The sequence below is a fragment of the Leopardus geoffroyi genome, chromosome B2 (genome assembly GCF_018350155.1).
Source record: "Leopardus geoffroyi isolate Oge1 chromosome B2, O.geoffroyi_Oge1_pat1.0, whole genome shotgun sequence".
In the NCBI taxonomy this organism is placed as follows: Eukaryota; Metazoa; Chordata; class Mammalia; order Carnivora; family Felidae; genus Leopardus; species Leopardus geoffroyi.
The window spans coordinates 121,140,393-121,168,007 of NC_059332.1; the positions used below are offsets into that span (position 1 = coordinate 121,140,393).

Genomic DNA, 27,615 nt, shown 5'->3' on the forward strand with positions numbered 1-27,615 from the left:
AAAACCTTGCTTGGCAAGCATAATTCGTTCCAGAACGTGCTTGTAATACAAAGCACTTGCATATCAGTGCGAATTTCAAGAACCATTGGCTCAGTTGTGATCACGTGACATCCGGTGTCACGTACTACTCGTATTGCAAGACATCGCTTGGATATCAAGTTAAAATGTATTAGAAATGTTTGCTTGTCTTGCACAACTCTCGCAGAACAAGTCACTCGCCATATAAGGTTTTACTGTACTTGAGAACTGAAAAGTAGGCAGGGAAGGGGTGGGTTCCTGGAGGGAACTTGAAGTCTAGGGAGGTATATTGTTTATGACGGTAAATACTGCAGCTGTGTGTGTGTGTGTGTGTGTGTGTGTGTGATGATAACCTCACAGAAGGGGGAAGTTGATGACAGCGCATAAAGGGAAGAGCTGGCATAGATGGATATGGGCATAGATGTAGGTAGTTTAGTGGATGGCATGGAGGATGAGTTGGTCTCTCTCTCTTTTGTCAGCGAACTGAAAAGGCAAGATCGTCAGCAGAGAGGAAGTGGGAAGGGTACTCAAGGCTTGAGGAAAGAGTATAGAGTGTAAGGTAATCCTCTTGGAGAGGAGGAAAGTCAACTCTCTGGGCAACGTGGGTTGTAGGACTCGCCTGAAGACCTACTTGAGATTTGTGTTCATAAATCTAAAATCAATCTTGTCAACACAGTTGTGTGTTTTCTTCAGCCACACTGCGCCCCTTGGATGCAGGGATAACATAAGAAATGGTTTCATCAGAGTTGGGTTTTCCCGAAATGATGGAGGAAGCGAAGGCAGGGAAAAGGAGCGGTGGTGGTCCATGAAGTCTGAGCAGGGGAAGCCGATGGCTACTCAGTGGATTCCAGGCCCTGGTGTGGCGCGGATTTGTTGCGGTGCTGGTGCTTGGGAAAGTGAGCTGGGACGCAGAGGGGTCACAGGGCGAGGGGCAATGACAGTCCGTGATATGACCATCCTGTTTGCTCCCCTTCCGAGCAAAATGACAGAAGGGCTTGTAGCTGATTCCCTCACTTCGTGAACTTCTGTCTCATCTCAAGCCTCAAACCTTCCATCCTGTCACTCCACTGAGACTGTGCCTGACAAGCCTGCGGTCACCTTACTCTTTGTACTTGACCTCTCAGCAGCTTTTGGCACCATCTGGTCCCATCTTCCTAGAACACTTTTTTTTTTTTTGGCTTCAGTGATCCCATGGTCTCTTGGCTTTCCCCCAAACTCACTATCAGCTCCTTTTCAGTCTTTTTGGATACTCCGTCTCCTCTGTTGGATCTCTCAATGTCGGATTAACCTAGGGCTTGGTTCTGGACTTCCTTCCCTTCTCTCGGCTCTTTGACTAGATTTCATCCGGTTCCACAACTTAAATGCCATCTACAAACTACATACCAGCCCAATCTGACCCTGTCCCTGAGTGTCTTTCAAACTTATTATATATCGCGCATCTGGCTAATAATATATCTCCCTGATGCCTAATGGTCATCTCAAAATGAATATATCGAAAATAGTACTCTGGACTCTCTCCATCCCCAAAACCTAGTCCTCCTTGTGGCTACCCTATTTTACCATCCATGTAGTTTCTCAAGCTAAACATTTAGGAGTCATCCTGACTACTTCATTGCCTTACTCTTATATCCAATTCATTCATTCATTCATTCATTCATTCAATAACTTTAGCTGAGATCAATTAGCCAGTGAGGCTGATAAAGAAGTTCTCTAAGAAATAAACCTTAGGGCACAAAAACTTTAAAATAGTGGGAAGATACAACGGAATGAGTAGAGGATGCTGAAGGGGTGACTGACAGGAGACAACCAGGAGGGGGGGGTCCTCGAAGGCAGTGAAGCCAACTATTTCAGGAAGAAGGGCACGCTCACTCGGTCCAATTCTGGGAACGGTCACCACGCTAGCCATTAAGATGAGGAAGGAGAATTGACCACTGGCTTTAGCACTGTAGGGGTAACTGGGATGCTAAAAACAGCAATTTCTGTAGAACGGTGGCCATAAAAGTCTTACTGGAGCAGGTTCATAAGAGAATGGGAAAAGAGGAACTGACAATGAATATGCTAGAATTTGCTATAAATGGTAGCAGAAAAACAGCAAAAGCCAAAGAGAAAAATGGAATCAAGGCCATTTTTTTTTTTTTTTAGATGGGGAAAAATTGCACGGGGTTTCCCTGCTGGTGAGCAGTTGAGATAAAGGGAGAGGTAAAATGGGCATGATGCATGGGTGAGCAGAGAGAACTGTCAGAGAATGTCCTGGAAAAGGCATGGGGGGAGAACATGAAGTGATTGGCCTCAAACAGGAATGCTGAGGCTAACAGAGAAAACCCAGAGGGATGGTGGCGTATTTGGATACAAACACGTGCGGGTTGATGTGCCAGGTTATGGAAGTGTCCATTTTTCTCAGTAAAGTCAGAGGGGCAAGGCCGCCAGTGGGAGTGAACAGGGCTAAGGAAGAAGGGAGGTTTCCAGACAGAGAAGGCAGTATGGAGCAGTTGTCTAGGAGACAAGCAGTTAATGGACCAGGGACACGTACGATCGCCAGGCAGCAAGCACTGAGGGCCATTTGAGGTCAATGATCGTGATTCAAAATGAGAAAAACCCAACACCACGCTTGTGGGCTTTCTCAGCCACGTTCCGCTGTGCGACTGCAGAGGCTTACTTGGCACACCTCAAAATGTAAATCAGATCATGTCGCTCCCTGCTTAAAATATTTTAGTGGCTTCCTATTGTACTTAGAATGAAATCCAAACTCGCTGGGCCTGCAGAGTTCTGTACGCTCGTCTCTACCGACTTTCTGACTAATCTCACACAGATTTCAGCTTCCTGGGCTTCCTGCTGTTCCTGGAACAGGTCAAGTGTGTTTCGGATTAGCCTTTGCGCTGTTCTCTCTGCCCGAATTCTCCTTCGCCCTACCTTGGTTGGCTCCTTTATTATCACATAGATTTCATCTGAAATGTTGCCTCTCAGAATAACTTTCTCGGATCAGCTGATCAAAAATAGCCCCCTGGGGCACCTGGGTGGCTCAGGAGGTTGACATCTGACTCTTGACTCTTGACTTTGGCTCAGCTCATGATGTTGAGGTTCGTGAGATCGAGCCCCGTATTGGGCTCCACACTGACAACAGGGAGACTTGCTTGGGATTCTCTCTCTCCCTCTCCCTCTCTCCCTCTCTCTCTGCCCCTCCCCCACACTCGCTCACTTCTCTCTCAAACTTAAAAAAAAAAAAAAACAAACCAAAAAACCTAGGCCCTGATTAGGAGGCTCTCTTATTGCCGTGTTTTAATACTCACGGCCTTTTTGCTTGTTGAGTAATGTTGCCGTAGCACCTAGAACAGTGCCTGGCACGTATTAGATGCTGAGGAAATATTTATCGAATCAGTGAATTTGGGTGAATGAATGAAGCAATGACCACATACAATATACTGCTGAAAGCGGAAAATAACCTAAGTCTCAGAGCCAAAATATTTCCAAAACGTTAGCTTGTTAATTTTCTCCATTTGTTCCCGCTTAAACTGAGGAAAAGCATCAAAGTCACAGCTGAAATAGCAAATATGGCAAACATCCCATTTGGAGTTTGTGGCTGGCAGGGCAGAAGTTCAAAACAAAATCCTTTCAAATTACATTCTTGCTGAAATCTTGTCCGACCTCTCAGCTGAGTCACTGCTTATTTTATAAGAAACTTAACAACCTTGGGAGAATATTTGTTTTCTCAGCCTCGCAGAGATGGAAGCACAAGAACCAAACTCCGGAGATGAGGAAAGAGAAGTGCTAAGCGGTATGCAGGCTCAACTTCGAAGTTAATTTGACATTATAAATTGCTTCCTTTCTTACTCCTTAGGAAGTCATCGGGAGATACACGTCAGGACTATCTCTTTCCATGGTGGCAAAAAATGATTCACTTGTTTCATAAACTCCTAAATTTGCAAAGACTTGCTTGACACAGCAGCGTCCTTCCGCAATCTCTAAGCTCCCTTAAGCTTCCGCGTCCAAGCGAGCTCCCTGGGCTTTCTGCTGCCCCGCATTTACTTAGCTGGTTGGAAGACCATTATGTATTTTATCTTTTTATTTTTGTCGCCGACATTTCCCTCCAGGGAACCTTTTTTTTTTTTTTTTTTTTAATATATGAAATTTATTGTCAAAGTGGTTTCCATACAACACCCAGTGCTCATCCCAAAGGATGCCCTCTTCCATAGCCGTCACCTACCCTCCCCACCCTCCCACCCCCCACCCCCCCCATCAGCCCTCAGTTTGTTCTCATTTTTTAAGAGTCTCTTAGGCTTTGGCTCTCTCCCACTCTAACCCCTCCAAGGAACCTTGTCTAACGTACAGACTTTGGCCAGTCTGCACAATTCGGGCTGCTTACATTTTCATTTGAAAAGCCTTTGCCAACCTGCTTCTTCGAGCTCAGACGAACCGCAGGCTCTCTACTACTAGATAAACAGCAGTTAGCCAAGGGTTCCCAGACCAACTCTTTCCGCCCTCCTTACTGGGTTTCCGCACACCATACACCCTAGGAGATGCCTTCACTGCTGCTGTGAATTTCATGTGCAGGATTGGTTTGCCACCTCCTCTTTTATAATTCTCCGCATCAGAGCTCGCATCTATTTTTGGCCTCCAACACCTGGTACCCGTGTCGTCTTGTCTAGGGTTCATGGTGCTTTGGCTTCTGGATTCCTCTTACTTTGCCATTTGTCACTTGAGGTTCGGATTTAAGCGTGAATACCTTGCGTGACTCAAAAGTAACAGAAATGTGATTCTTTCGAAAACCTTTCATAATCCAGAGCTTTACTGATTTAGACGGATTCCTTCCCCACCCTGACGCTGAATGAGTAAGTTTTATTGCGTTTTAGACAGCCAAATCAGATACTGCTAGGGAATGTCTTATTCTGGAGGTCTATTAGATAGAAAGATTGGCTTTTCTGAGGGTTTGTCCTCAGATTTTTATTTGGTTTGCAATTGGATACATTCTGACAGCCCCGTGTGAAAAATAGATCTGAAAGTTTCTTAACCTTAGCTCATCCAGAACGTTCCTTCCACTTCCAAGTTAGACTTAAAAAGTTAATTCCTAACTGCTTTCTCCCTGCCTCAATTCTGTAGTGTTGTTCACGAGAATTTTAACAAACCTTAATGTTTTAAAGGAATTTCACACCCCCAGCTAACAAATGGGTAGTTAAAAAGTGCTTACACACACGGTGGACGGACTTACCATGAAGCCAATGACACATAAGCCCCAGGGTCCCTCCCTGCACAGCCTCTTCCAAGACCTACATAGTCACACCTAATTTCACATTCATAATTTGTATTTTTTTTCCTTCGACAGGGGCCCTCAAAAGCTTAGGCTCCACGAAATGTGGATCAGCCCCCACTTACATCCTTATGCACTGATGTGTTGAGGACCGTCTTCCGATGGACACTGGTCTCTCCGCTCCCCTGGTCCATTTGCATGTCCCAGAGGCACCTCACAGACAGTCCGTACAGACTGAGTTCAGTGTTGTCCCTGAGCCCCGCCAGGCTCCTGCCCCCCAAACCTGCTCCTGCTTCTCCTGGTCTTACGAGGGCACATGTCGCCATTGTGTATGGGGTTAGTTCTCTAAGCTTGAGGGAGATTTGCTCCTTTCCCTTGACCATCTTTTCCAATCCAGGTCTAAGTTGGCTGGTTCCATCCCGACATGCCATCCAGCCCCATAGTTTTCTGTCTGGTTTCGTCAACACACTCCCATCGGTCTCCCTCACTCAGCTGCCCCTCCACTTCCATTCTCTGTATTTGGCCAGAGTCCTCCTTCAAAAATCGGTAACTCTTCCCTCCTGTTCGGTTACTTTATTTTTTCATTTTTATTTTTTGAATTTTTAATGTTTATTTTTGAGAGACAGAGCATGAGCATGGGAGGCGCAGAGAGAGGGGGAGACACAGGCTCTGAAACAGGCTCCAGGCTCCGAGCTGTCAGCACAGAGCCCGACGCGGGGCTCGAACCCACGAGCCGTGAGATCGTGACCTGAGCCGCGGTCGGATGCCCAACTGACTGAACCGCCCAGGTGCCCCTAAACATGCCCCACTGCCTTTAGCACCAACTCCAAACTCTTTACCAAGAAGGACGAGCCCCTTCCTGACTGTTCTCTGCCTGCTGCTCGGCACTCCCGTCTCAATCCTCTTGTCCTCTCCAGACCACACCAGCGAGTATACTGGCCTCCGCGTGTGATCCCCCTGTGTCTCGCACATACACCTCTTTGCCCAGGCAACTCCTTCAGGATTCTGCTTCAGTATTATCTCTTTCAGGAAGATTTTATAGATGAGATCCTCCAATATAGGCGATCTTCCTTTGAGCCTGCCAACAACGCTAAATATTTGTAATAGTCTGTTTTCTTGCCTGCCTTCTAAAGAAGCTATGGATTCTTTGTCTCCTGCGTCTTCAGTTCTTTCCTAGAACGGTGTCTGGTGGAGAGCAGATGGTCAAAAAAGAGTTGAATGAGTAAGGTGAAACCGTGGGGAAGGGAGTGGTGTGGTATAGCCAGTGGTGTGGTATAGCCAATCGGGCTCACTTATCTGAACACATACCTCTGCCTCTTCCCATTGCACAGGCTCCATTCAACTGTAGATGAAACCACACGCTACAAGCCACAGATCAACACCTATTGTGCTCCACACGGTCATCCAAGCTCTAATCCCCCCACACAATGAATTCAGCATTGGCCTTGTTCATAGGTTATCAAATTGAACAGCGGATACTTTTCCACCATCCTGTAGGAATCAAGATTATGCTAGGCACCACACAGAGGTTCCGGAAGAAAGACAATGGGCAGAGGCCACTCCTAGAAACCAAGACTTTACCACTTAGTTAAGGAGGGGAAACCCCTAGCGTCCTAGCTACACCAGTAGAGAAGAAAATGGGACTCGAAAATGTGAAAAATCCAGGAGAGAGGAATGCTACCCAGGGCTGGGGTTATGCAGGGCTTCTAAGATGAGGCTTTGCATGGTCTCTCAAGGCATAAGGATGACTGGCTAAATCGGCAATGGTAACTGTAATGTAGGAAGAGAAGGAGAGATAAAGAAGTAAGTATCAGTGAGGCAGGAGGGAAGCCAGGAAAGAAAACTGTTTCACAGGCACTAAAAGAGAATTTCAAAAAGAGTAGGTGTGGAAGAGTCAATGTGGTTAAAAACAGTTTTTTGTGTGCGTGTGTCCATCTCATCAAGAGATTAAGTCAATGTCTACAGCCCTTGATTCTGGGTTGGCCTTGGGACTTGTAAGATGCTAGACAGTAATGCAGGTAATGCAGTGTGACTTCCAGAACGTATACCCCACAGGGCCTTATAGCTTCGGCTCCCACCGCCGTGGAATGCTGCCCAGAGTCTGCCGTGTGAGGAAGCCATGTTAGCCCGGAGGCTGAGGCCACGTGAAGGGCAATGGGAGCTCCCCACTGAGTCAGCACCCACCGCCATCCTGTGGCTGAGGCTCCCTTACACTGTCCACTACGGCGGTCCCTCCTGCTGATGGAGACACATGAGTGCAGCCAGGCTAACCGAGCAGAGGCACCGCCCAAGCAAGCCAAAGAATCCTGGGAAATGGGAAATAGTGTATCTTAAGCCACCGCATTTGGGGATGGTGCGTTCCACCTGAACAGACAGCTGACGTGAAACAGGTGACAGGGAAGAATGAGAAGTGAAGAATGAACAACAGATTTGGAAGTCTTTAGCGTCCTGGCATCTAAGTCCCCGAAAAAGGCCTTGAATCTGAATCAAGTATTCAGATGAATGCATAAAGTTACCAAGATCTGAGGCTACTAGTTATTGGAATCAGGTATCTGTGACAGTCTTGTTGAGATTCTGTGCTCTCCAAGAAATCCAGTCAGTTGGTTTCAACTAGCATAGGGCCAGGCAATGTGCTGATCAGGCCAAGGGTACGGCCGGCTTTCCTGACAATTACATATCTTCGTAAATGAGTAACTTTCGTTTTCATTGTGTTTTTTTAAAAATGGGGGCCTTATCTGTATTAAAAAGTAATCCTACAATTTGATGTTTAACTTACAGCTTGAATTAAGAGAAAAGTCCTTCTGCTCACTTAAGTGAAATACTGACTTATGTATTTATTTATTTTTTAACGTTTATTTATATTTGAGACAGAGAGAGACAGGGCATGAGCGGGGGAGGGTCAGAGAGAGAGGGAGACACAGAATCTGAAACAGGCTCCAGGCTCTGAGCGGTCAGCACAGAGCCCGATGCGGGGCTCGAACTCACGGACCGCGAGATCATGACCTGAGCCGAAGTTGGATGCTTAACCGACTGAGCCACCCAGGCGCCCCTTTAAGTGAAATATTTTAAATTTTTTTTTTTCAACGTTTATTTATTTTTGGGACAGAGAGAGACAGAGCATGAATGGGGGAGGGGCAGAGAGAGAGGGAGACACAGAATTGGAAACAGGCTCCAGGCTCTGAGCCATCAGCCCAGAGCCTGACGCGGGGCTCGAACTCCTGGACCGCGAGATCGTGACCTGGCTGAAGTCAGACGCTTAACCGACTGCACCACCCAGGCGCCCCAAGTGAAATATTTTAAAAAGGCAAACCACTCTTGGGGCTCCTGGATGACTCAGTCCGTTAAGTGTCTGACTCTTGATTTCGGCTCAGGTCATGATTTCACAGTTGGTAAGATCGAGCCCCGGGTTGGGCTCCATGCTGACAGCATGGAGCTTGCTTGGGATGCTCTCTCCCTCTTTCTCTGCCCCTCCCCCCCTTCACTCTCTCTCTTTCTTTCTCTCTGTCTTTCTCTTTTTCTTCTCCCACCTCAAAAATAAATAAATAAACATGGGGGAAAAATGCAAACCACTTAAAAGTGTATAAAATAGAAAGCAAAAGTTTTCCAAACCCTACTCTACATGAATATGTACACGTCCAGCTACCATCAAATCACCTATCAGGTATGTTCTTCCTTCAGGCAAAAGCTGAAGCATCACGGTGCCCACATTTCCTGTAGCAATCATACATTTTTCTCCAGCGCACTGAAAGACTTTCTGGAAGAAATTCCCAAACTGTAAATAAGTCGTGCCCTCCCAGTATATTGAAACCCAAGAGAAAGAATCTCTCCATGTTCAAGTGTAATGATTTAATCCGAGGAAGAACGAGTTCCCCTTCATTCCTGGCCCCTGTGCATCACCTCCTTGCCCTCAGTTGAGCAGTCAGAGCTGTGAGCTCTGTTACCAAAACCAAAGAGTTTTCTACAGCCCCTGTCTAAGTTAAATGGTCTAAACAATCTCTCTATGTGAGATGCGTTTCACCAGTTTTCTGAATGCTATCCCTGCGAGAAACTCTTTATCTTCTTAAACTCGTTTTGATTGTGCCGCATTTGGAATGACTGCAGTCACTGAAACTCGAGTGTTCCTGATAATCTTAGCCTTAACAGGTGTTTAGGGCTTAAAGACAACCTACAAGTGTAATAGGAATAGAAGCCTGTGGTTCTGGCACAGGATAAGCATGGCATTCCAAGACTTACCTGAAACCCCAAACAAACAAACAAAAAACCCCTCCTGGGTGGGGGACCTAGGGAGACGAGAGAGGTTCTTTGAACATTTCTGAAAAGAGCTTTGAAAAGTTCACCTGTTAGAAAGCACTGGTTATTCTAACTCCTTCGCTTAGTCACCCAGATTCAACACATGGCCCTAAAACCTGCAGTTGTGCTCTGAGATATGGCTTCACACCGTAGGGAATATCCTGAAATAATTTCAGATGTTACCATTATTCAGTTGTACATCAAAGCTGCATTTTTTTTGGACCAGAGTATTGTGCAGAGAGCAATGCATAGAATACTTACCCTTTGGCCAGCTCTGCTGATATCTGTTCCAAAGAGCATCCCTTCGTCTCAGGAATAAACACAACAACAAAAACCAGGGATGCGAGGCTCATGATCGTGTATATAAAGCACACCCATGGCAAGCCAATGAGATCTACAAAGGAGAAAAGAGACTGATTAAAAATGTGGGTTTTGCTTTTTGTTTTTTATTTTAGAGAGAGAGAGGGAAAGCAGGGGAGAGGGAGAGAGAGAGAGAGAGAGAGGGAGAATCCTAAGCAAGTTCCACCCTCAGTGTGGAGCCCAACACAGGACTCGATCCCAGGACCTTGGGATCATGACCTGAGCCGAAATCAAGAGTAGGACACTCAACTGACTAAGCCACCCAGGCATCCCTAAAAATGTGTTTTGTGTTGCTTTGACCCACTTTGTGGACAGCTGCTTCTTAGAGCATATAAAAAACATGTGTATTTCCGAACATGCTGGTAGGGTATATATCCAGGGAAACAGCAACTACAAATTAAAAATACAGTCAACCTCTGTAAGTGTCATGTTTACCAACTACCCCAGCTTGCCCTGTCAAAGTAACTAGAAGCCTTGTGACTACCACCATTTAAATCCAATGCCATTGTGCCATCTTCCTGCTGGATATGCTCATTGCAAAAAAGAAAAAAGACCTCAAACAACACAGAAACAGAGAAAGCAGAAGGTAAAATATCTCCTCTCTCTCTCCTCATCCCACAGTCCCCCTCCTGGGAGTACTGGCTGTAGCAGTTTGGTTTCTATTTGGTGGATACTTTAAAAGACATTTATACAGATGCACTTTTCTTGAAATGAGCTCACCCGTCTTTACCCTGACTCAAATACGTCACTCTGTTGGCAATATTCATTTTAGTAGCTGGCAGCATTTTTGTGATGCCTCTTCCTGGATTCAGAGAAAAAAGTGATAACTCCTTTTTTTTTTTTTTTTAACGTTTATCTATTTTTGAGAGACAGGGTGCGAGCAGGGGAGGGGCAGAGAGAGAAGGAGACACAGAATCCAAAGCAGGCTCCAGGCTCTGAGCTGTCAGCACAGAGCCCGACGCGGGGCTCGAACTCACGGACCGCGAGATCGTGACCTGAGCTGAAGTCGGACGCTCAACCGACTGAGCCCCCTAGGCGCCCCTGGACAGTTTTAATTAAAGTCCGATCCCTTGTGCTTTCCTTGCTGCTGGCACAGGCTTTCGCCCCAGTGAGGGCTTAATAAAGTGCTTGTAGAATCGGTCATCCTTTCCTCTCTGGGACATAAAACCAGAATAGAGACAGTGGGGGAAAAAAAAAAGGTCACCTCATCGAACTCGTCCTCTGTTCTGTTTGAACACTTTCAGTAACATGGAGTTGATGAGTTGATGGCTTCAGAGATTCTCACCGCACAGTGGGCTGGCCCAACTGTTACAAAGGCCTTCCTCACTCATTCTGAAGTCCAAGTACTACCTTTCAAGAGCTCTGGCTCTGGTCCTGCTTTGCCCTCCGGGTCAGCTCTCCAGTCCCTTCGTCATGACAGCGTGACAGCCACGCAGGCACCCGAGCGAGCTCCCATCCATCCTTTCCCTGAGCATCTTCTCGCCCCAAACACCCAGGACTTTCGCAACTTTTCTGGACAGACCGCGGGTCACAATGCCCACCCAGGTGCCCTCCTGTGCTGGGCACACGGCAGCCCTCTTTTTTTTTTTTATTTTTTTATTTTTTTTAATGTTTATTTTTGAGAGAGAGAGACACACACACACACAGACAGAGTGTGAGTGGGGGAGGGGCAGGGAGAGAGGGAGACACAGAATCCGAAGCAGGCTCCAGGCTCTGAGCTGTCAGTACAGAGCCCGACGCGGGGCTCGAACCCACGAACTCTGAGATCGTGACCTGAGCCGAAGTCGGACGCTCAACCGACTGAGCCACCCAGGGGCCCCTTGGGAAGTTGACTTTTGAAGGTAAGTACAGCCTTCCCTGTTCTCAGCAAATTCGTGTCCTGCCACTTTGCTTTTATGAGAGACCTACCTCGGTATCTGTTTTTGCTAACTGAGAAAAATCCAGAGAGGATTTTCGCTCTTAGGAAGTGCGAGTTGCTTTGCTTCAGGCCATTTTGGCTTCTGAGTGGTTTCGTGGACACACTCTACTTTCGAACAGCGGGAGAAACCTGTATCGAATTTCAAACGCAGCCCGGTGAAATGTCATCTACAGGTTCATTCCAGGATTTTTAAGTGAATGTGCTTTCCCAACGTTTGTTCTAAATGCAGGAGAACTTCTGAATGTGCATTAGCTCATCTTACACATTAGCTACCCTTCCCAGAGATTTATGTCATCTTTTCCCATCCCTGATCGTTTCCATTCTTTCTTCTATTTTTTAATTACAATTTTAAGTATAGTTGACACACAATGTTACACTGGTTTCAGGTATCAGGTTAGTGATTGGACAAGTTGACACATTATGCCATGCTCACTCCATTTTTGCATTTATATTTCTCTTTCTCCACATCAAGGGGCAGATAAGGTGTGTGTGTGTGTGTGTGTGTGTGTGTGTGTGAAGGTGAAAGGTACAGGCCTATGCATGTGATCTGAGAAGGACACGTATGGTTGGTGCTAATGACCAGTTTCTTTGTTTCCTTTAATCTTAGGCTATTTCTAAAAAACGTGGGACGTTTGAAAATGTTATGTAAAAACCCAAACCATGGTTAATTAATAACTCCAAAACTGAATTTCCAAAAGTAGATATACTCAAAAAAAAAAAGCAGTTGACAAGTATTCAGAAATATAGATATAGACCTTTTCGAGTACACATCCACTTTTCAAAATTCATATTTTATATGTATTTTTTAATATGTATATCAGATACACACATAATGGGAAAAGGAAAGGAAGAAAACAGCTCCTTAGTAATTTTGGAAGATGCTGGGGAACTGTCTCATTATTTTGAAAACTAGAAAATCAAGAGAAAACGTCAAGCGTTTACCTTGCCTTTTTCCTACGATTCATACTTTAGGGCAGGCAAATAACTAATGAGAAGAAATTCCTCCTTAGAGAAATATCAATGACAAAAATACAGAAGGAGCGATGCAATGAAAATAACGGATCTGGGGTGCCTGGGTGGCCGAGTCAGTTAAGCATCCAATTTCAGCTCAGGTCACGATCTCGCAGTTTGTGAGTTCGAGCCCCTGTGTGGGGCTCTGGGTTGACGGCTCAGAGCCTGGAACCTGCTTCAGATTCTGTGTCTCCCTCTCTCTCTGTCCCTCCCCTGTTCGTGTTCTGTCTTTCTCTCTCTCAAAAAAAAAATGAATAAAATATTAAAAAACAACACTTAAAAAAAAACGGATCTGGGTGATGATCCTCGAAGGGGCCTGCATGACAAAGTGGGACACAGACAGACAAGCAGACACACAGGGTGTGCCTTTGTGGCAGGACACCCTCCATCATCTGTGAAGGAGTTCTAGACAAACAAATGAGAAAATCTAAATCTGCTCAAGCCTCGAGATCTAAAGAGCAGTTCTCAGGAAACCCAAAAGACAGAAGGCCATGTGACATGACTATAATCAGCAAAACCCAGCGTGGGGAAAACTCTTTGAAACAAATGACCCAGTTTCTTCATTACAAATCCAAAGATGGGCAGGAAAAGGAGGAAATGGAGATGAAACCTACAAATTAGGAGCCATGTCAATCAACGGCAGATTGTGTTATTTGGATCGTGATTCAAACAAAGTATAAGAAAACATAAAAAGTGTATAAAAGACATAAAAAATAACACAAAATATAAAAAATAACTATAAGACATGGAAGAATGTGGATACAGACTCGATATTTGATACTAAGGGATTACTGTGAATATTTTTATTTCTGATAATGACCTTGCAGGTATAGGTTTTAAACGCCTGATCTTTTAGAGGTCCACGTGGAAATTTTATAGACAAAATGACGTCCTGTCTGGGATATGACCCAAAACAATTCGGGGAGAGAGAAGCTGGGGTTATAAACGAATTCAGAATGACAACTTTAAATCGGGTGGTCGGTACATCAGATGCATCCTCTTTATGTTTGAATGTTTTAAAAATGTCCACAGTGAAATGTCTTTTAGGTGAGTGTGCTTCCCCAACATTTGTCCTACGAGCACAAAAGGTGTTAGAGGCAAACAGCAGGTCCTTACCGGTCACAGTCAAAAATGTCAGAGAGATGATGAGATTGATGCCCCAGTTCATGCTAGAAGTTAAAGCCATGGCTCGTCCTCTAATTCCAGCAGGAAAAATCTCGCTCAGTAGTAGCCAGGGCACTAGAAGAAAGGGAAGAGAGGGTGGGGAGCAGCGAAATTATCAAACACCCATTGAAACGGAGGGCCAGCCCCCTGACCTCCGACCTCGGCTCTGGCCCTGAGTGGTTTATGGTTGGAGAGCAGGGCTGGGTCCTTCCTTGGCAGGAAGGAAGAAGACAGGCTTCCTGCTCCTCTCTCCAGCCAAGTGAGAAAGGATTCGGGAGAAACACCAACAGAGCCTGACAATCCTGGAGGAGGGGTGGGGCAGGGGTGGGGGGCGGGAGGACAGAAAGTGCTGGTATGTGACACTGGACTGAGAAATGCAAATGGGAGGGGCAGTGGCTGGGGCCACCTGCCAGGGAGCAACCAGAGAGGCAGCTTGGGACCTCTGCCAAGCACAGAGCCTCAGGGCCAGACCAGCGCTCTACCTGCTCCCTGTCTGGGCCCTTCCCTATAATTTCCTTTGCCCCTGACCTTGGAGAAATCCAACATCATAGCTAATGAGTGGGTAGGAAATGGAGCCACGAAGGCAGGAGGAAGGAGGCTCTCTTATTCCCCCTTCTCCCACTTGGTCTTCCTGACCTGGGCAAGCTGAGTGGACAGAAGGTCTGAATTCAACAGAGCTCCGAAATTTGATTATTATGCTTGGCTTAATGTTTGAGTGTCTGAAAGGCGACTCTGGTCGGCACAAAAACTGACCAGAGCACTTTTGATTCTCTGGGAGTGACGGGGAGCATTATAGGACCCTCCTGATGGGATCAGGAGGGGCGGCCGAGGAGCAAACGCACTTGTCTTCTGCTTACAGACTTTCAAGTCCAATCTGCCCTAATAAAGGAGCTACGAGTTCGTACAAGGGGCGGAGCACGTCCCGAAACTTACTTCAAACGAGTCTCCTCAAATCTCACACGATAGGAACTATTACTATCCCTCTTCGCAAGAGAAGAAACTCGGGCTGAAAGAGTTAATAATTTGCCAAGGTCACGGCGCTCACAAGTGGCACGGGTGCCACTGAGTCCTGGCGGTCAGTCTGTGAAACTCATGCTTTTTAATCACGGTGCTCTCTTGCTGGTGGCTCAATAAATATTTGTTAATGAATAAGTAAATGTGGAATCTAAGCCTTTGATTCTGAAGAAAGAAGGACGCAGGAGCTGCCCCAGCCCGAACTCACTGCTGGCTAAGTCACCTTGTGTTGGAAAGCCATCAGTCACATACAGCCCAGATGTACCGTCCTAGCCCAGTGGAGGTGGGGGGTGGGGGCGGGGAGAAGCTTGAAGCCAGGGAGGGGCCCCACTGCGGGCAACCACTGGGAGGGATCATGTGGGAACCAAGCTGTCAGCTGTGCCTCTAATTTAACAACTTGGCTCTCATGACAAGAGCAGGCTCTGGGCTGAAAACATCTGCTCATAGTAAATTTGCTGTTTCAGAGTAAGAAAAACAAATTGAATTATAGAAGAGAGCTGGAGAAACATTTTTTTTTCTTGATTACCTTTTCCACGTGAATCCGTATCGAGTTACCTTTAGGGCATGGAAGATACTTTTAACAAAAGGAACACGATGATCATTGTTTTAATTAACAGGGAATTCAAAGTCAACATTTTGTACCCCTCCCCTCTGCTTCCTACTTGCAAAAAAAAAAAACAAAAAACTTTATTGGGTTCTTGCAGATTACACCCGAGGTAGGATCCCTTTGCTCTTAATGAGACCAAAGCAGTGCTCGGGTAACCTTGTCTGGGGCTTTGTTAAGACTGGGGATCTGGCTCTGACAGTTGTGTGATTCTAGCAAAGTCTTTGTAATGACCTGCCCTTGGACAAATGCAAGATGAATTTATGTATATGCAATTTCTTTGGAGCTAAATAATCTATGCCACAGACCAATCCCCTCTGCCCCTTTCTGCCATGGTTTTTTTGTCAAGGTAGAGCGGAGGGTCTCTTACCACCTTTTGCTCTAGCAGCCATAAGGAGGAGGTGGGGGATGGGTCACTCTTTCATTCTGTTTTCTGGAGGAGTTCGCACAAGTTTGCTTTATTTTTTTAAAAACTTTTTAAATGTTTACTTATTTTTGAGAGGGAGAGACAGAGCATGAGCGAGGGAGGGGCAGAGAGAGGGAGACACAGAATCTGAAACAGGCTCCAGGCTCTGAGCTCTCCGCCCAGAGACCCACTCGGGGCTCGAACTCACAAACCGTGAGATCATGATCTGAGCCGACGCTTAACCGGCTGCGCCACCCAGGCGCCCCTCACACAGCTTTTCTTGGTCTACTTTCATTCCCACTTCGTCACCTCTGAAACTCCCTCCTTCCCTCCCCAGTTTCATCATGACCTCCTCTTGGAATTATGTGGTGGGATTTTGGAAAATCATTGCTGGGGTCATCAGACCCATGCTGACATCGGATGAAAATGAGCTGATCTTTCTGTCGTAGAAAGTGGTAGAGCTCGCCAACAAGAAGATGGGACAGTTTCCTAAAGCCCTAGTTACAAGCACTCAATCTGAACTGTCAGAGGCTTCCTGAAAGGACCCACAGTCTACACTGAAAGCCTGGGTACTAGGTGTGCATTCAATTCAGCACCTGAGCCAGCTTCACGGGCAGTTGAACCAGTCAGTGAGCAATGAACTGAATGTTGAGAGAGGGACTTTCCTTCGTCTCTGATAAGAGCTTGTCAGGCAAACCTTGCGCCTGACGTTTCCAAAAATAATGCATCATTGTGGAAAGCTTCCACTTCTTTTTTGATCTAATAGAAAGAATTCAAGAATCGATACCTTGGCTTATCTAATATTGACAAACTGGGTGCTGTGGCAGTTGACAAGCATTTTGACAAGGATGGTTCAACCTCCCAATAAGAAGCCTGTTAAGTCAAAAATAAGGATTTTAATTGTTAAAACTATTGTTAAAATTGTTGATATTATTTTAACAATGAGTTCAGCACCCTAAAATCACAGACTTCCAAATTCAGAAAGTGAAATAAAGTTCTGAAGATGGTCCTTGCAGCAAGGGAAAACTTCCTGAAAGGATAAGAATCTTTCCACGGCAGCCTCAGGAGCAAGATGATGAAAAGCCCCCACGTTCCCTGGGAAGGGGCCACGAATACCCAAAGCGGAAAGAATGGAGAAGCTCTGTGTCAGTTCACAAGGAAGGAGCGCGGAGATGTAAAATGTCACATGGGGATTTACTATGTTGATATTGGTAATGGCAAGTAGAAGTCTTCTGAAAATCACCAATGTTGCGTTCTCATGAGATGGCCTCATCGCCCTCCCAGGGAAAATTGAGCTATTGTCACATGGCACCGTGAGGAAGTGCTGGCTCTCTCTGGGAGTCCTTGTTCTCCCCTTCCCTGATGACAGAGCCAGAGGGGATGCTTTGTGCCCACCGCATAGCGAACTCTTCTACAATGAGTGCCACTGCTACAGTTTAGCAGACCCTGAAACAGTCCTCCTTGATTTCTGTTATTCCACCTTTAACCCTGACGTTCCAGGACTACCTTGGCAATTCGTGCCTCCATAAATGTCAGTCTGCACATGCCTTTTTTTTAATGTTTATTTTTTTTTTTTATGTTTATTTTTGAAAGAGAGAGAGAGACAGAGTGTGAGTGTGTGTGTATGGGGGGGTGGTGCAGAGAGAGAGAGAGGGAGACACAGAATCTGAAGCAGACTCCAGGCTCTGAGCTGTCAGCACAGAGCTTGACGCGGGGCTTGAACTCACGAGCTGTGAGATCACGACCTGAGCTGAAGTCGGCCACTTAACCAACTGAGCCACCCAGGCACCCCAATGTTTATTTATTTTTGAGAGAGAGTGAGAGAGACAGAGCACGAGCAGGGGAGAGGCAGAGAGAGAGAGAGAGAGAGAGGGAGAATGTGAGGCAGGCTCCAGGGTCTGAGCTGTCAGTACAGAGCCCAATGCAGAGCTCGAACTCATGGACCACGAGTGCGCAACCTGAGCCAAAGTCGGATGCTTAACTGACTGAGCCACCCAGGTGACCCTCTGCACAGGTCTTTAAGGCCTTCTTTTGTGGCTGCGAGGATAGAGGAGATTTTGGACTTGCCAGGACACAATTTGTCCACAAGTATTGGAACTTGTATTTCACATGCTACTGAATCACCACGGCTGCCTGTCAGAACGCGGCTGATCCGGGTGAGATCTGCAGACAGTGTTGACGGCTGGACACAGTGTCAAAAAATATGTTGACGTATCTCCATGTGCCGTGGAGGACAAGGACTTGCACTGGTAGGGGCCATCAGTGGAGATGACCCAGCCCACCCAAAGGTAAACTGCCTGCTTATCTCCACCCCCTCCATATGAGCCACCAAGGCTATCACTTATCAGACCCGGCAGCTCTCCAGGCACACCTTCCATTTGGCTTGAGCTTTTCCTGAACCTCCTGGCATGCTAGCTCCAGGTTTGAAAAGTTCGTGGAGGTCTTAAACTCTTACCAGAGAATTCCTAGCAACTTTGGAGGAAGTTCTACACTTAGGGTGCAGAATTTTCAACAACCTGACTTGCTGAGGAATCAGTGTTCCACACTTTGCAGAAGTAAAGCTAAATCCCATGACTTTTATTGCCTATGCAAATAGCACAGGGCACACCTAGCTCTCTGTCTGCCAAGAGGTCCTTTAAATATGAATGTGAGAGGGAAATAGGCCCATTTCCTCCCAACCAGATGTTTAAATCCTGGCTTCGGAAGTTCCCTAAATAGGATAAGTGTGCTCTTTAAAAGTACCCTGCACTGTAGAGCACCATTTCCAACATCAGTGATGGCACAATAGCTTTTGCTTATTTTTATTTTTATTCTTATATTCTCCTTTCTCTCAGTCTCTCTGAGTTTTGCTCATGCCTGGCCTCTTCTCAAATATTTTATTCAAGAATACTATTTTGTATTACTTAAACAAACCAAGAAAAGCAACAAAAGAAAGTCTCAATGTTCCCTAATCTTTCTATCTTCATGATCTCTAGTCAACACCAACTGATTTTTTGAAAATATTGTAGGAGAAATTGGAATAAATCGAATAACCCTCCGTTTAAAAAAATGCCAGAATTGATCATGGAACTCCTTTGTGAGCAGGAACCAGTTGGAAATAAGAGAAAGCTATTGGCAGTGGTCTTCAAACTTTCTTCTTGTGTAACCTTTAAAATAATTTGAAAAACGAAGTACTTTCTTTCTTTATAAGCCAGCATCAAACTCCCTTTCACCATAAATTTAACTGATAGCAAAGAATGCAACTTCTATGGTATTATACACTCTAATATAAAATAGAACACTTATCATTCTATGAAATACCATACCTATCTGATATTCATCATCATCCATTTAAAAAATACAGGACTAAGGTATTTAACATCAATTTTATACAGTTTTTCACCTTGAACTTGGTATTTTATCCTTTTGTAATGCATTTTTAAACTTGAAAGTCTTTTGATCACTCCATCATAATTCTCTGAAAAAAAATTACCTTAAATTGAAATTTTAGGGATTTTTTAATTTCCCCTAAGAGATTTTGGTATTTTTTCCCTCAGGTATTAACACAATAATTAATACAAAATGGATGAAAATTATAGAAATACGTTACAAATCTTTAGAAATAACTATCAGATATGAAAAGTGAAATGTATTGAAAAAAAGCCTCCGTTAATTGACTGGGGAGTTTTTTCTTTATCATGTATGTGTGGGTGAATGTCACTTCCAGAACAATATGGTACATTTCTACTCTTTAGATGAAATTTATTGTTCTCAAGGATAATGAGAAAAGATGGGGAGTTGAAGAAATTTTATAACAGCAGTATCACTCAGTTCTTTGCATTAACAAAACAAGGTATTTGTAATGATATATCAGCTCATAACTTGGTTAGATCATTCTTTAATTTTGTTGAAAGTAAATTATTGGAAATATCTAGGTTTATGAAAAGATGATTATCTAGTCATTCTCATTTTTCCATACCATACCTACAGCAATATTTCCTTTTTTTTTTTACTCAGTATATGAAATTTATTGTCAAATTGGTTTTCATACAACACCCAGTGCTCATCCCAAAAGGTGCCCTCCTCAATACAGCAATATTTCCAATTATTTTTTTGATTAGTGCTCCTGAGGTTTTTATAATTTGGGACACGTGTCATAATAAAAAGGTTTCCCGATGGGTAATGGGTGTGCTTTAACAACAGTTATTACAATGGAGATGAGGAAGAAGAAAATTTAGGGAACAGATTTTCCCTAAAGAATCAAGAAATTTATTTTCTTTGATGTACCATTGAAGGAGTACTCTGGCAAATGAACCTCTAGGAGTACGACTATCCCAATTTTCAGACCACTGAACTAGGATTCGAAACGAAAAATAAAAAAAGGAGTTACGAGAAATTAGTCTTTTCTTGTCTAAACTATAACTTGAATGTCATGCTTCAGAGGTAATACATTATGCGGCGCTTTTTTGATGATTGCTTTGAAAGGTATTCTGGTTTTTAAATGTTGCAAATATTCCTCGGAAAAATTCTTAAATTCTTAACATCGTGCTCCGGAAAACATAAAGTAGCAAAGGAATGCTTGGGTTGATCAAGACAGTATTAAAACCTTAGTCTGTTTCTTTAACATCTTTACTGTCTGATATTCACAGGCTTCAAGGGCACAGGACTACGCTGTGGTGCCGACCGAGAGGGAAGTTCAGCACTTGTTTTATGTGAACAGTTGCCCATGGTAACGGAACTGATGGTGTCATTTCATTAAGTGTTGAGTTGTGCTCATGCTACAAAAATGCAATTTTTACACTGCTGCTGTTAGGTACTGGTTTCCTGCTTCATGTAACTCCAAAGAGGAAAATAAGATTTCACTGGGCAAGGGCACATATTTCTTTCAGCACAGAGCCCGACGCGGGGCTCGAACTCACGGACTGCGAGATCGTGACCTGAGCCAAAGTCAGACACTTAACCGACCAAGCCACCCAGGCACCCCAAAGGCATGTATTTCTTTAAGCTTTTTCTCTTTTGCTCAGATGCAAACTTAGTATAAAACTATTCAGATACCATTTTTTAATTTACTTTGCATTTTAATGACTCACACCAGAGCACCAAATAAATCATCATTTTCATCAAGCAACATGGCCTTTAACTTCATTAATTGGAAAAAAGGAAGTGTACGGGTGGGAATATTGGTGATAACTAAAACCTAAGATTTAAAAGAAAAAAAATTTGGAAAGATCTTAAACTTACGCACTTAACACTTACACTTAACACAGACTAATGTGTGAATATGATTGTTTAATGGCTACAGTTGATAATAAAACACCCACGTTTGTAGCATAATAATTTGGGGGACACCTCGTGGCTCGGCGAAGCATCTGACTTCAGCTCGGGTCATGAGCTCACGGTTTGAGAGTTTGAGCCCTGCATCAGACTCTGTGCTGACAGCTCAGAGCCTGAGACCTGCTTCGGATTCTGTGTCTCCCTCTTTCTCTGCCTCTCCCCCACTCACACTCTGTCTCTCTCTCTCTCTCTCTCTCTCTCAAATGTAAACATTAAAAAATTAAATAAATAAAATAAAGCATAATAATGTATGCAGTATGCCTTTTCTCTAAAGGTATGTAACTATCCTGTGAGAATTGGAGGGGAAAAAAGATGATCACTAAAACTGCCTTTAACAGTCATGATTGTGAATATTAAAGCCCTAGAGCCTAGGAGGCAAAATGAAGAATACTGAAATCTTTTTTGAAACATTCAATGTACTCTGGTCTGTATGCTTCTGTGTTCTAAACCCAATATATCTTAGAGTGAAGCAGCTTCCAAATTAGAACCTGCTGTTTCACATCCCAGAACTATCAAAATCTTTAGCTATGCAAACATCACATGAACAACTGCTTTTTGAAGAACTAGAGTTATTTGGGTATAAAATCTAAATTTGAATGTTATGGCAGAGGAGTCTTAGGCTTCCTACTGGTAACCCATCCTCCAAAAAGCTGGCTAGACTCCGTAAAACAAAACCACACAAAAAGTTAGACTCCACAGTTTTTGCACCTTAAAAAAATTCTGATTTCTTGTTGAAAACATAAAAGCGGCTTTTGGGGGTTACTTGACTCGAGAGACAATTCTCTGTGGCTCTCTCGCAGTTCTGCATATCTTCTGAGCAAAAGCGCTGACTGTCTTTGGTCTGGGCTGTCTTTCTAAGGATTTTTGTATAACAAACAGCCTTGGAAGACAGAGATAGGGTCTCCTCCGGAGCAAAGGTTTGTTTACAATCCAATAAATTAAAGATAATGTCTTCCACGGAAGAAATCAGGCTGGCTTACTGTCTATTATAAAAGATTTGGGTTCCCTAGGCTTGGGGCTCCTCTTCTCAAAAATAACCCATAATATGTGCAGGGATTATCTCGTTCTCTTTGTGGTTAGCTTGTTTTCTGTTGTTAGCTTGCAAGTGGGCTAAAATATCAGCCAGTTTACAGTTCCTGAGAGTTTGATTACTTGTGGCAGTGGCATGATTTTTCTACAAAGATCTTTTATTACTAACTGTGGACTGCCCATTTACATCTGATGGATTCAATGGGATTGTTAAGCCTGAGATAATCCATTGAAATATTTCTGTAAACTCTAATATTAATTAAAAAGCAAAAACAAGTCTCAAATGCCAGGTTCAGATTTTCACATATTTCTCTTAGGAAAACTGTGAAGGAATTGACTCAAATCTTTTCTGTAGAGGCAAGTTTAAATACACCTAATTACTAAACCAAGGTATGGAACATTATTCCATGACATTGCTAATCTTAATCTTTGTTTTCAAAGGAAGGACTGGGTCTTGTATTTGGGGAAAACAATAGAAATCTGGAGATGAATATTTTGTATAACACTATAACTTTTTAATGGCCTTAATTTTAGGAAATTTAAAATGTAAAACTTCTTAGGTCATCAAATATTGGAGATGGCCTTGCATCCTGAATTGAGCAGCTTTATTCAGATATAATTTTTGGTGAAAGGTACACAGGGTTCCATACACCATACATGCATCTCTAATTCCCTATACACTGACTCATATACCAGAGGAGATCAGGACGTATCAGCCCCAAACTAGACAGAGAGCTCCCCTTTAGTCCCAGAAGCTGAGAGAGTTCCAGAAACACTTTTTTGACTCCTACAACACATATTTATTGCACCCCTGCTGTGGGCCAGGCCCTAGGTTAGGCTGGAGGAAACAACAATGAACAAGATAGAAGTTGTGTACACATAGGATATATAGTCTGAATTAGTTGCACCAACGTAGAAGAGTGGACAAGTGGGTGTTTCTCAGCCTACCTCACACCTTTTACCAAAGCTTCAGGACCTTCTCTAAGCCATGTCTGGTTTCCTAGGAAGCTCTCTTGACTGCAGGTAATCCCAGAATTAAAAGATATTTTAAGGCCCAAATCTATTCATTTTAGTCTTGACCCAAGTGGAATAGTGTATAGAAGGGAGGTGATGAGGACCATGGCATCATAATTCAACATAGGGCCGTGAGGTACTTCCCGTGTGTCCTGACATGGCTTGAACAAAACGCCTGCTGCGGTCAGTGGTGGCATTATCAGAACTATTCACGTCTTGTCTGACATTTATTAGCATAATAACTAGCTGTATTGAGTCCACACTGGACGTCAGGCACTGAACTAGGAATGCTTGATATAGATTGCCTCACTTAACCCCACGGATTACACTGTGAGGCAGACAGTATTGTCCCATTTTCTAGATAAGGAAATTGAAACCTCGAGAGATGAACTGACTTGCCCAAAGTTCCATACCCTGGACCTGAGATTCGAGGCCAGGCAGTCAGATGTCAAAGCCTGGTCCGAATTCAAATACCCCGTGGTACAGCCTCAACAGGCTTTCTTGCTGTTCTGCCAAATCTTCAGTCAAGCTCATGTCCCCTCAAGGCCCCTTGACCTGCCATCACCCCTGATTCAAACTCCGTGCCTCCAGATTTTCACACCACTTTCTTCATACAAGCATTGGCCCAATGTCACCACACCAGAAAGGCTTTCTGTGACCTTTCGACCTCCTCCACACAGGCTGTTCCATTTATCCTTTCCATTATTTCTTTACTACTCTTTTTTTTTTTTTTTAATTTTTTTTTCCAACGTTTATTTATTTTTGGGACAGAGAGAGACAGAGCATGAACAGGGGAGGGGCAGAGAGAGAGAGGGAGACACAGAATCGGAAACAGGCTCCAGACTCTGAGCCATCAGCCCAGAGCCTGACGCGGGGCTCGAACTCACGGACCGCGAGATCGTGACCTGGCTGAAGTCGGACGCTTAACCGACTGCGCCACCCAGGCGCCCCTTTACTACTCTTACCTAAAGCTAGATGTGAGCATTTCTCTCCTCTTGACACTGTATCACGCATGTAGTCATTTTCTTGCTTATTGCCTGTCCCCACCACTGGGCTCACGAGGGCACATCGTGGGCCTCGCTCACCCAGCCCGAATCGCCACACCACTGAGCCCCGTATGTCATGGGTGAGCAATACACATATGCCGCCTAAGTGAGTGAACTGATGACCCCCCCCCCCCACCATTCGCTGCTTCCTCCCTCTCCCTCCTCCTCTGGATCCCCGCAAATCGCTTTCTTGCTGGAACTTCTGCCTATTTAGTAGAAGGGCTCTGGGAGGCTCATTGGTGGCACCTGTCACTCAGCCTGCAGTGTAAGGTTGTGCTTGAATGGGTGAATACAAAGGTAGTTAAAAGATAACAGCCACAGTCTCATTACCGAACTTAGCATGTGACGTCGGACAAATTCCTTCCATCTGCTTTCATGAATAGAGACTAGTCATGAGAGGGAACAGGTTAATTCATTAATTTATGAACATAGTAAGGTTTGGATTTTAAAAAGCCCTAATTATTGTGAAAAGAACAGCCACACATTTTTCTGTGTTACGGTGGCCACTTTAAGGAGGGCTGGGTTTCTACACAAATGTCACCTCAAACGAACTCATGAGCTAATAATTCCACGCCTCGGGTTCGGGCTCATCTGTGCTTTACTTTTGAACGTGAGTCAAAGGGAAATCTTCCTGTGGGTCTATGTCCTCACGGTGTAAGGAACCTCTGGTTCAACCCTGAAGTTTGAACCATGATGGACAAATACTCTGTAATTAGAAGGAGCTAAGTGACGATCGGGACCACCCCAGAAGCACAGGAGAGGGCAAGATTCCGATTTTGAACGTATTTTAAAGTGAAAAACGAGATATGGAAAGTAGGGTGTTAAATAAATGTCTCTAACAGAAGCAGTGGCATCTATATCCTGATTTCTTTTGATGGAAGAGTTTTTGGATGAGTAACAGAAAAATGGAAGGCAGAAACTTTAGGCCATGAGCCCTTCGGCAAGCTGATTAAGACTATGGATTCCTTCCCTGAATAGTATATTAGACGCATAAAATAAAATACATAAGATTACTTGGTACCGACCAAATTCATGCCCCCTCCTGAATTCAAATTCTAGGCCGAGCTTTATGATGTTACACGGAGGGAAACAGAGGACCAGAAAACAAAATGATGTAGGGCATGTACTTTAACCTAAAAATAGAAACACTTTTTTTTTGGCTGAAGAAACTATGTTGTGATCTAATACAATTAAGGAATGTTGTTCTAAGCCAATCCAGATTTAAGAAGACTTAATAAAAACAGTTTAATCTTGCTTTCAATTTTACTTTAGAAAAGCGGCTAACTCCCTTGATACACAAAGGATTTGCACCTATTACAAGCAATAAACTCTTCAAATGAAATACCTGGGCAATAATCACATGAGATTAGTAAGTTTTATTATGCATTCAAGATCTGGTATGAAAACCTTGCTCCTAATACAAATCTTGAAACTCCAAGTGGCTTGCGCAGTTTATACTAATGCTCTAGAACACAATTTTGGTGACCAAATTGGGATTCCTAGGTTATGTTTTCTTTAAAAAGAAAAAAAACTACAACGTAATATACAGACATGAATGACTGACTCTTGGCAAGAAAAAACAGGACAGTTACCAGATCCCTTCTGAAAACTCTAGAAGAATCAATAACCCAAACCACGTGTATGAAGTAACCACTGGTTCTCACCAGAGGGGAAGATTTGGGATTCTACCTCAGACTGCATGCCCCTGCAGATTCATGAGTGAATACCCAACTCTTTAGGGTTCTTTCTTTCTTTCTTTCTTTCTTTCTTTCTTTCTTTCTTTCTTTCTTTCTTTCTTTTTCAAATGATGTTTAGTTTTGAGAGACAGAGAGAGACAGAGCATGAGTGGGGAAGGAGCAGAGAGACAGGGAGACACAGAATCCGAAGCAGGCTCCAGGCTCTGAGCTGTCAGCACAGAGCCCTGTGGGGGCTCGAACTCACGGACCGCGAGATCATGACCTGAGCCGAAGTCCGACTGAGCCACCCAGGCACCCCTAAGCTTATGTATTTCTTTTACTCAACATGTACTTATATGGCACTCTGAGTGCCAGTCTTTAAGGACTTCATTTTGAGCCGATTTAATCTTAACAAGGCTATGATTTAATTATTAATCATATCCATATTTATAAGTGATAAAAAATGAGGCACAGAGAAGGTAACTAACTTCCTCAAGGTTGCACAGCTAGCAGAGTGGAGATTCACCTCCAGGCAGCACCCTACTCCAAAATCCACACTTTTCCTTTTCTTAGTAATTGAACCCATATCTTGTTACCTACATGTCACCCAGCTCAGTCCTTGGAACTGCAATTATAAGCTGGGGAAACCATGAGACAAAGGGTCACTTCTTCCCACACCCAAACCTCCTTCAACCATGAGATTCTCTACCTCCTTAGCAGAAAGAACTCTCTTCTCTTTCTAGCAGCAAAAGGTAGAGATGTCCAAGAAAAACTGGGGCTACTTTTAGATACTCTGAGTCAGAAATTCCCCAATAATGCTTCACGACTTGACAAAGAAAAGCCCTAAGTGCCTCCCGCTACCTTTTTCCAAGGCCTCCTCACTTCCCTATATCGTATCTGACGGGCCAAACCAGAAGGAGATTTTTTGGAAATATGCCCAAGTGATGGATTGTTCCGCAAAGAGCCTCGCGATGGTGGCCAGCAGGGATAGCTCACATGGTGCCTCGCCTGCCCTGGAAGGCTTGACGCACGTAAAAAACCACACTTCGAGATCTTTCTTATGTTCGTATCTCATTTTAAAACTCCTTTTCCCCCAACTCCTCCTCTTAGAAACACACATGCCTTCCTTCATGGTTTTCAAACAGACTTATGTAGTGCTCACTTAAAGGAGGAGAAGGAAAAAAATAACATGAGATGTCATTTCTTTCCCCGAAGGCCTTATGCTAATAACGATGTTTGGTTAATAAGCCAAAACAAACATAACGAAGCAATACACTTCATCATTAAGGCCTCAGTGGTGTTATCACACATGTGACTTCCACTTACACCAGACTCAACAGCATCCCAAACAGTCGCACACGTGCTTCAACTCACTTGGCACTCACTCTACCCTGTGAGATCGAGCAAGGGTCATTACGCACAATTCATAGATTAGATTCAGCTTCAGAGAAGATAAATGGCTTTAAGATCCCACGGCCCGTAGGTAGAAGAGCTAGAATTAGAAGAACCC

The 27,615-nt window shown here is 44.2% G+C and overlaps 1 protein-coding gene across 2 annotated transcripts in view; it reads right to left on the reverse strand.

Annotated features, from left to right (window-relative positions):
* The window catches only part of SLC2A12 (solute carrier family 2 member 12), a 60,113-nt gene that overhangs the window by 4,902 nt on the left and 27,596 nt on the right, over positions 1-27,615 (reverse strand). Inside the window, exons 3-4 of one of the 2 annotated variants that reach the window (XM_045499684.1) lie at positions 13,956-14,078; positions 9,812-9,944 (exon numbers count right to left, since the gene is read on the reverse strand). In XM_045499684.1, coding sequence (XP_045355640.1) covers positions 9,812-9,944; positions 13,956-14,078 — 256 coding nt within the window. The remainder of the gene's footprint in view (positions 1-9,811; positions 9,945-13,955; positions 14,079-27,615) is intronic. The other variant, XM_045499686.1, reaches the window with a different exon arrangement.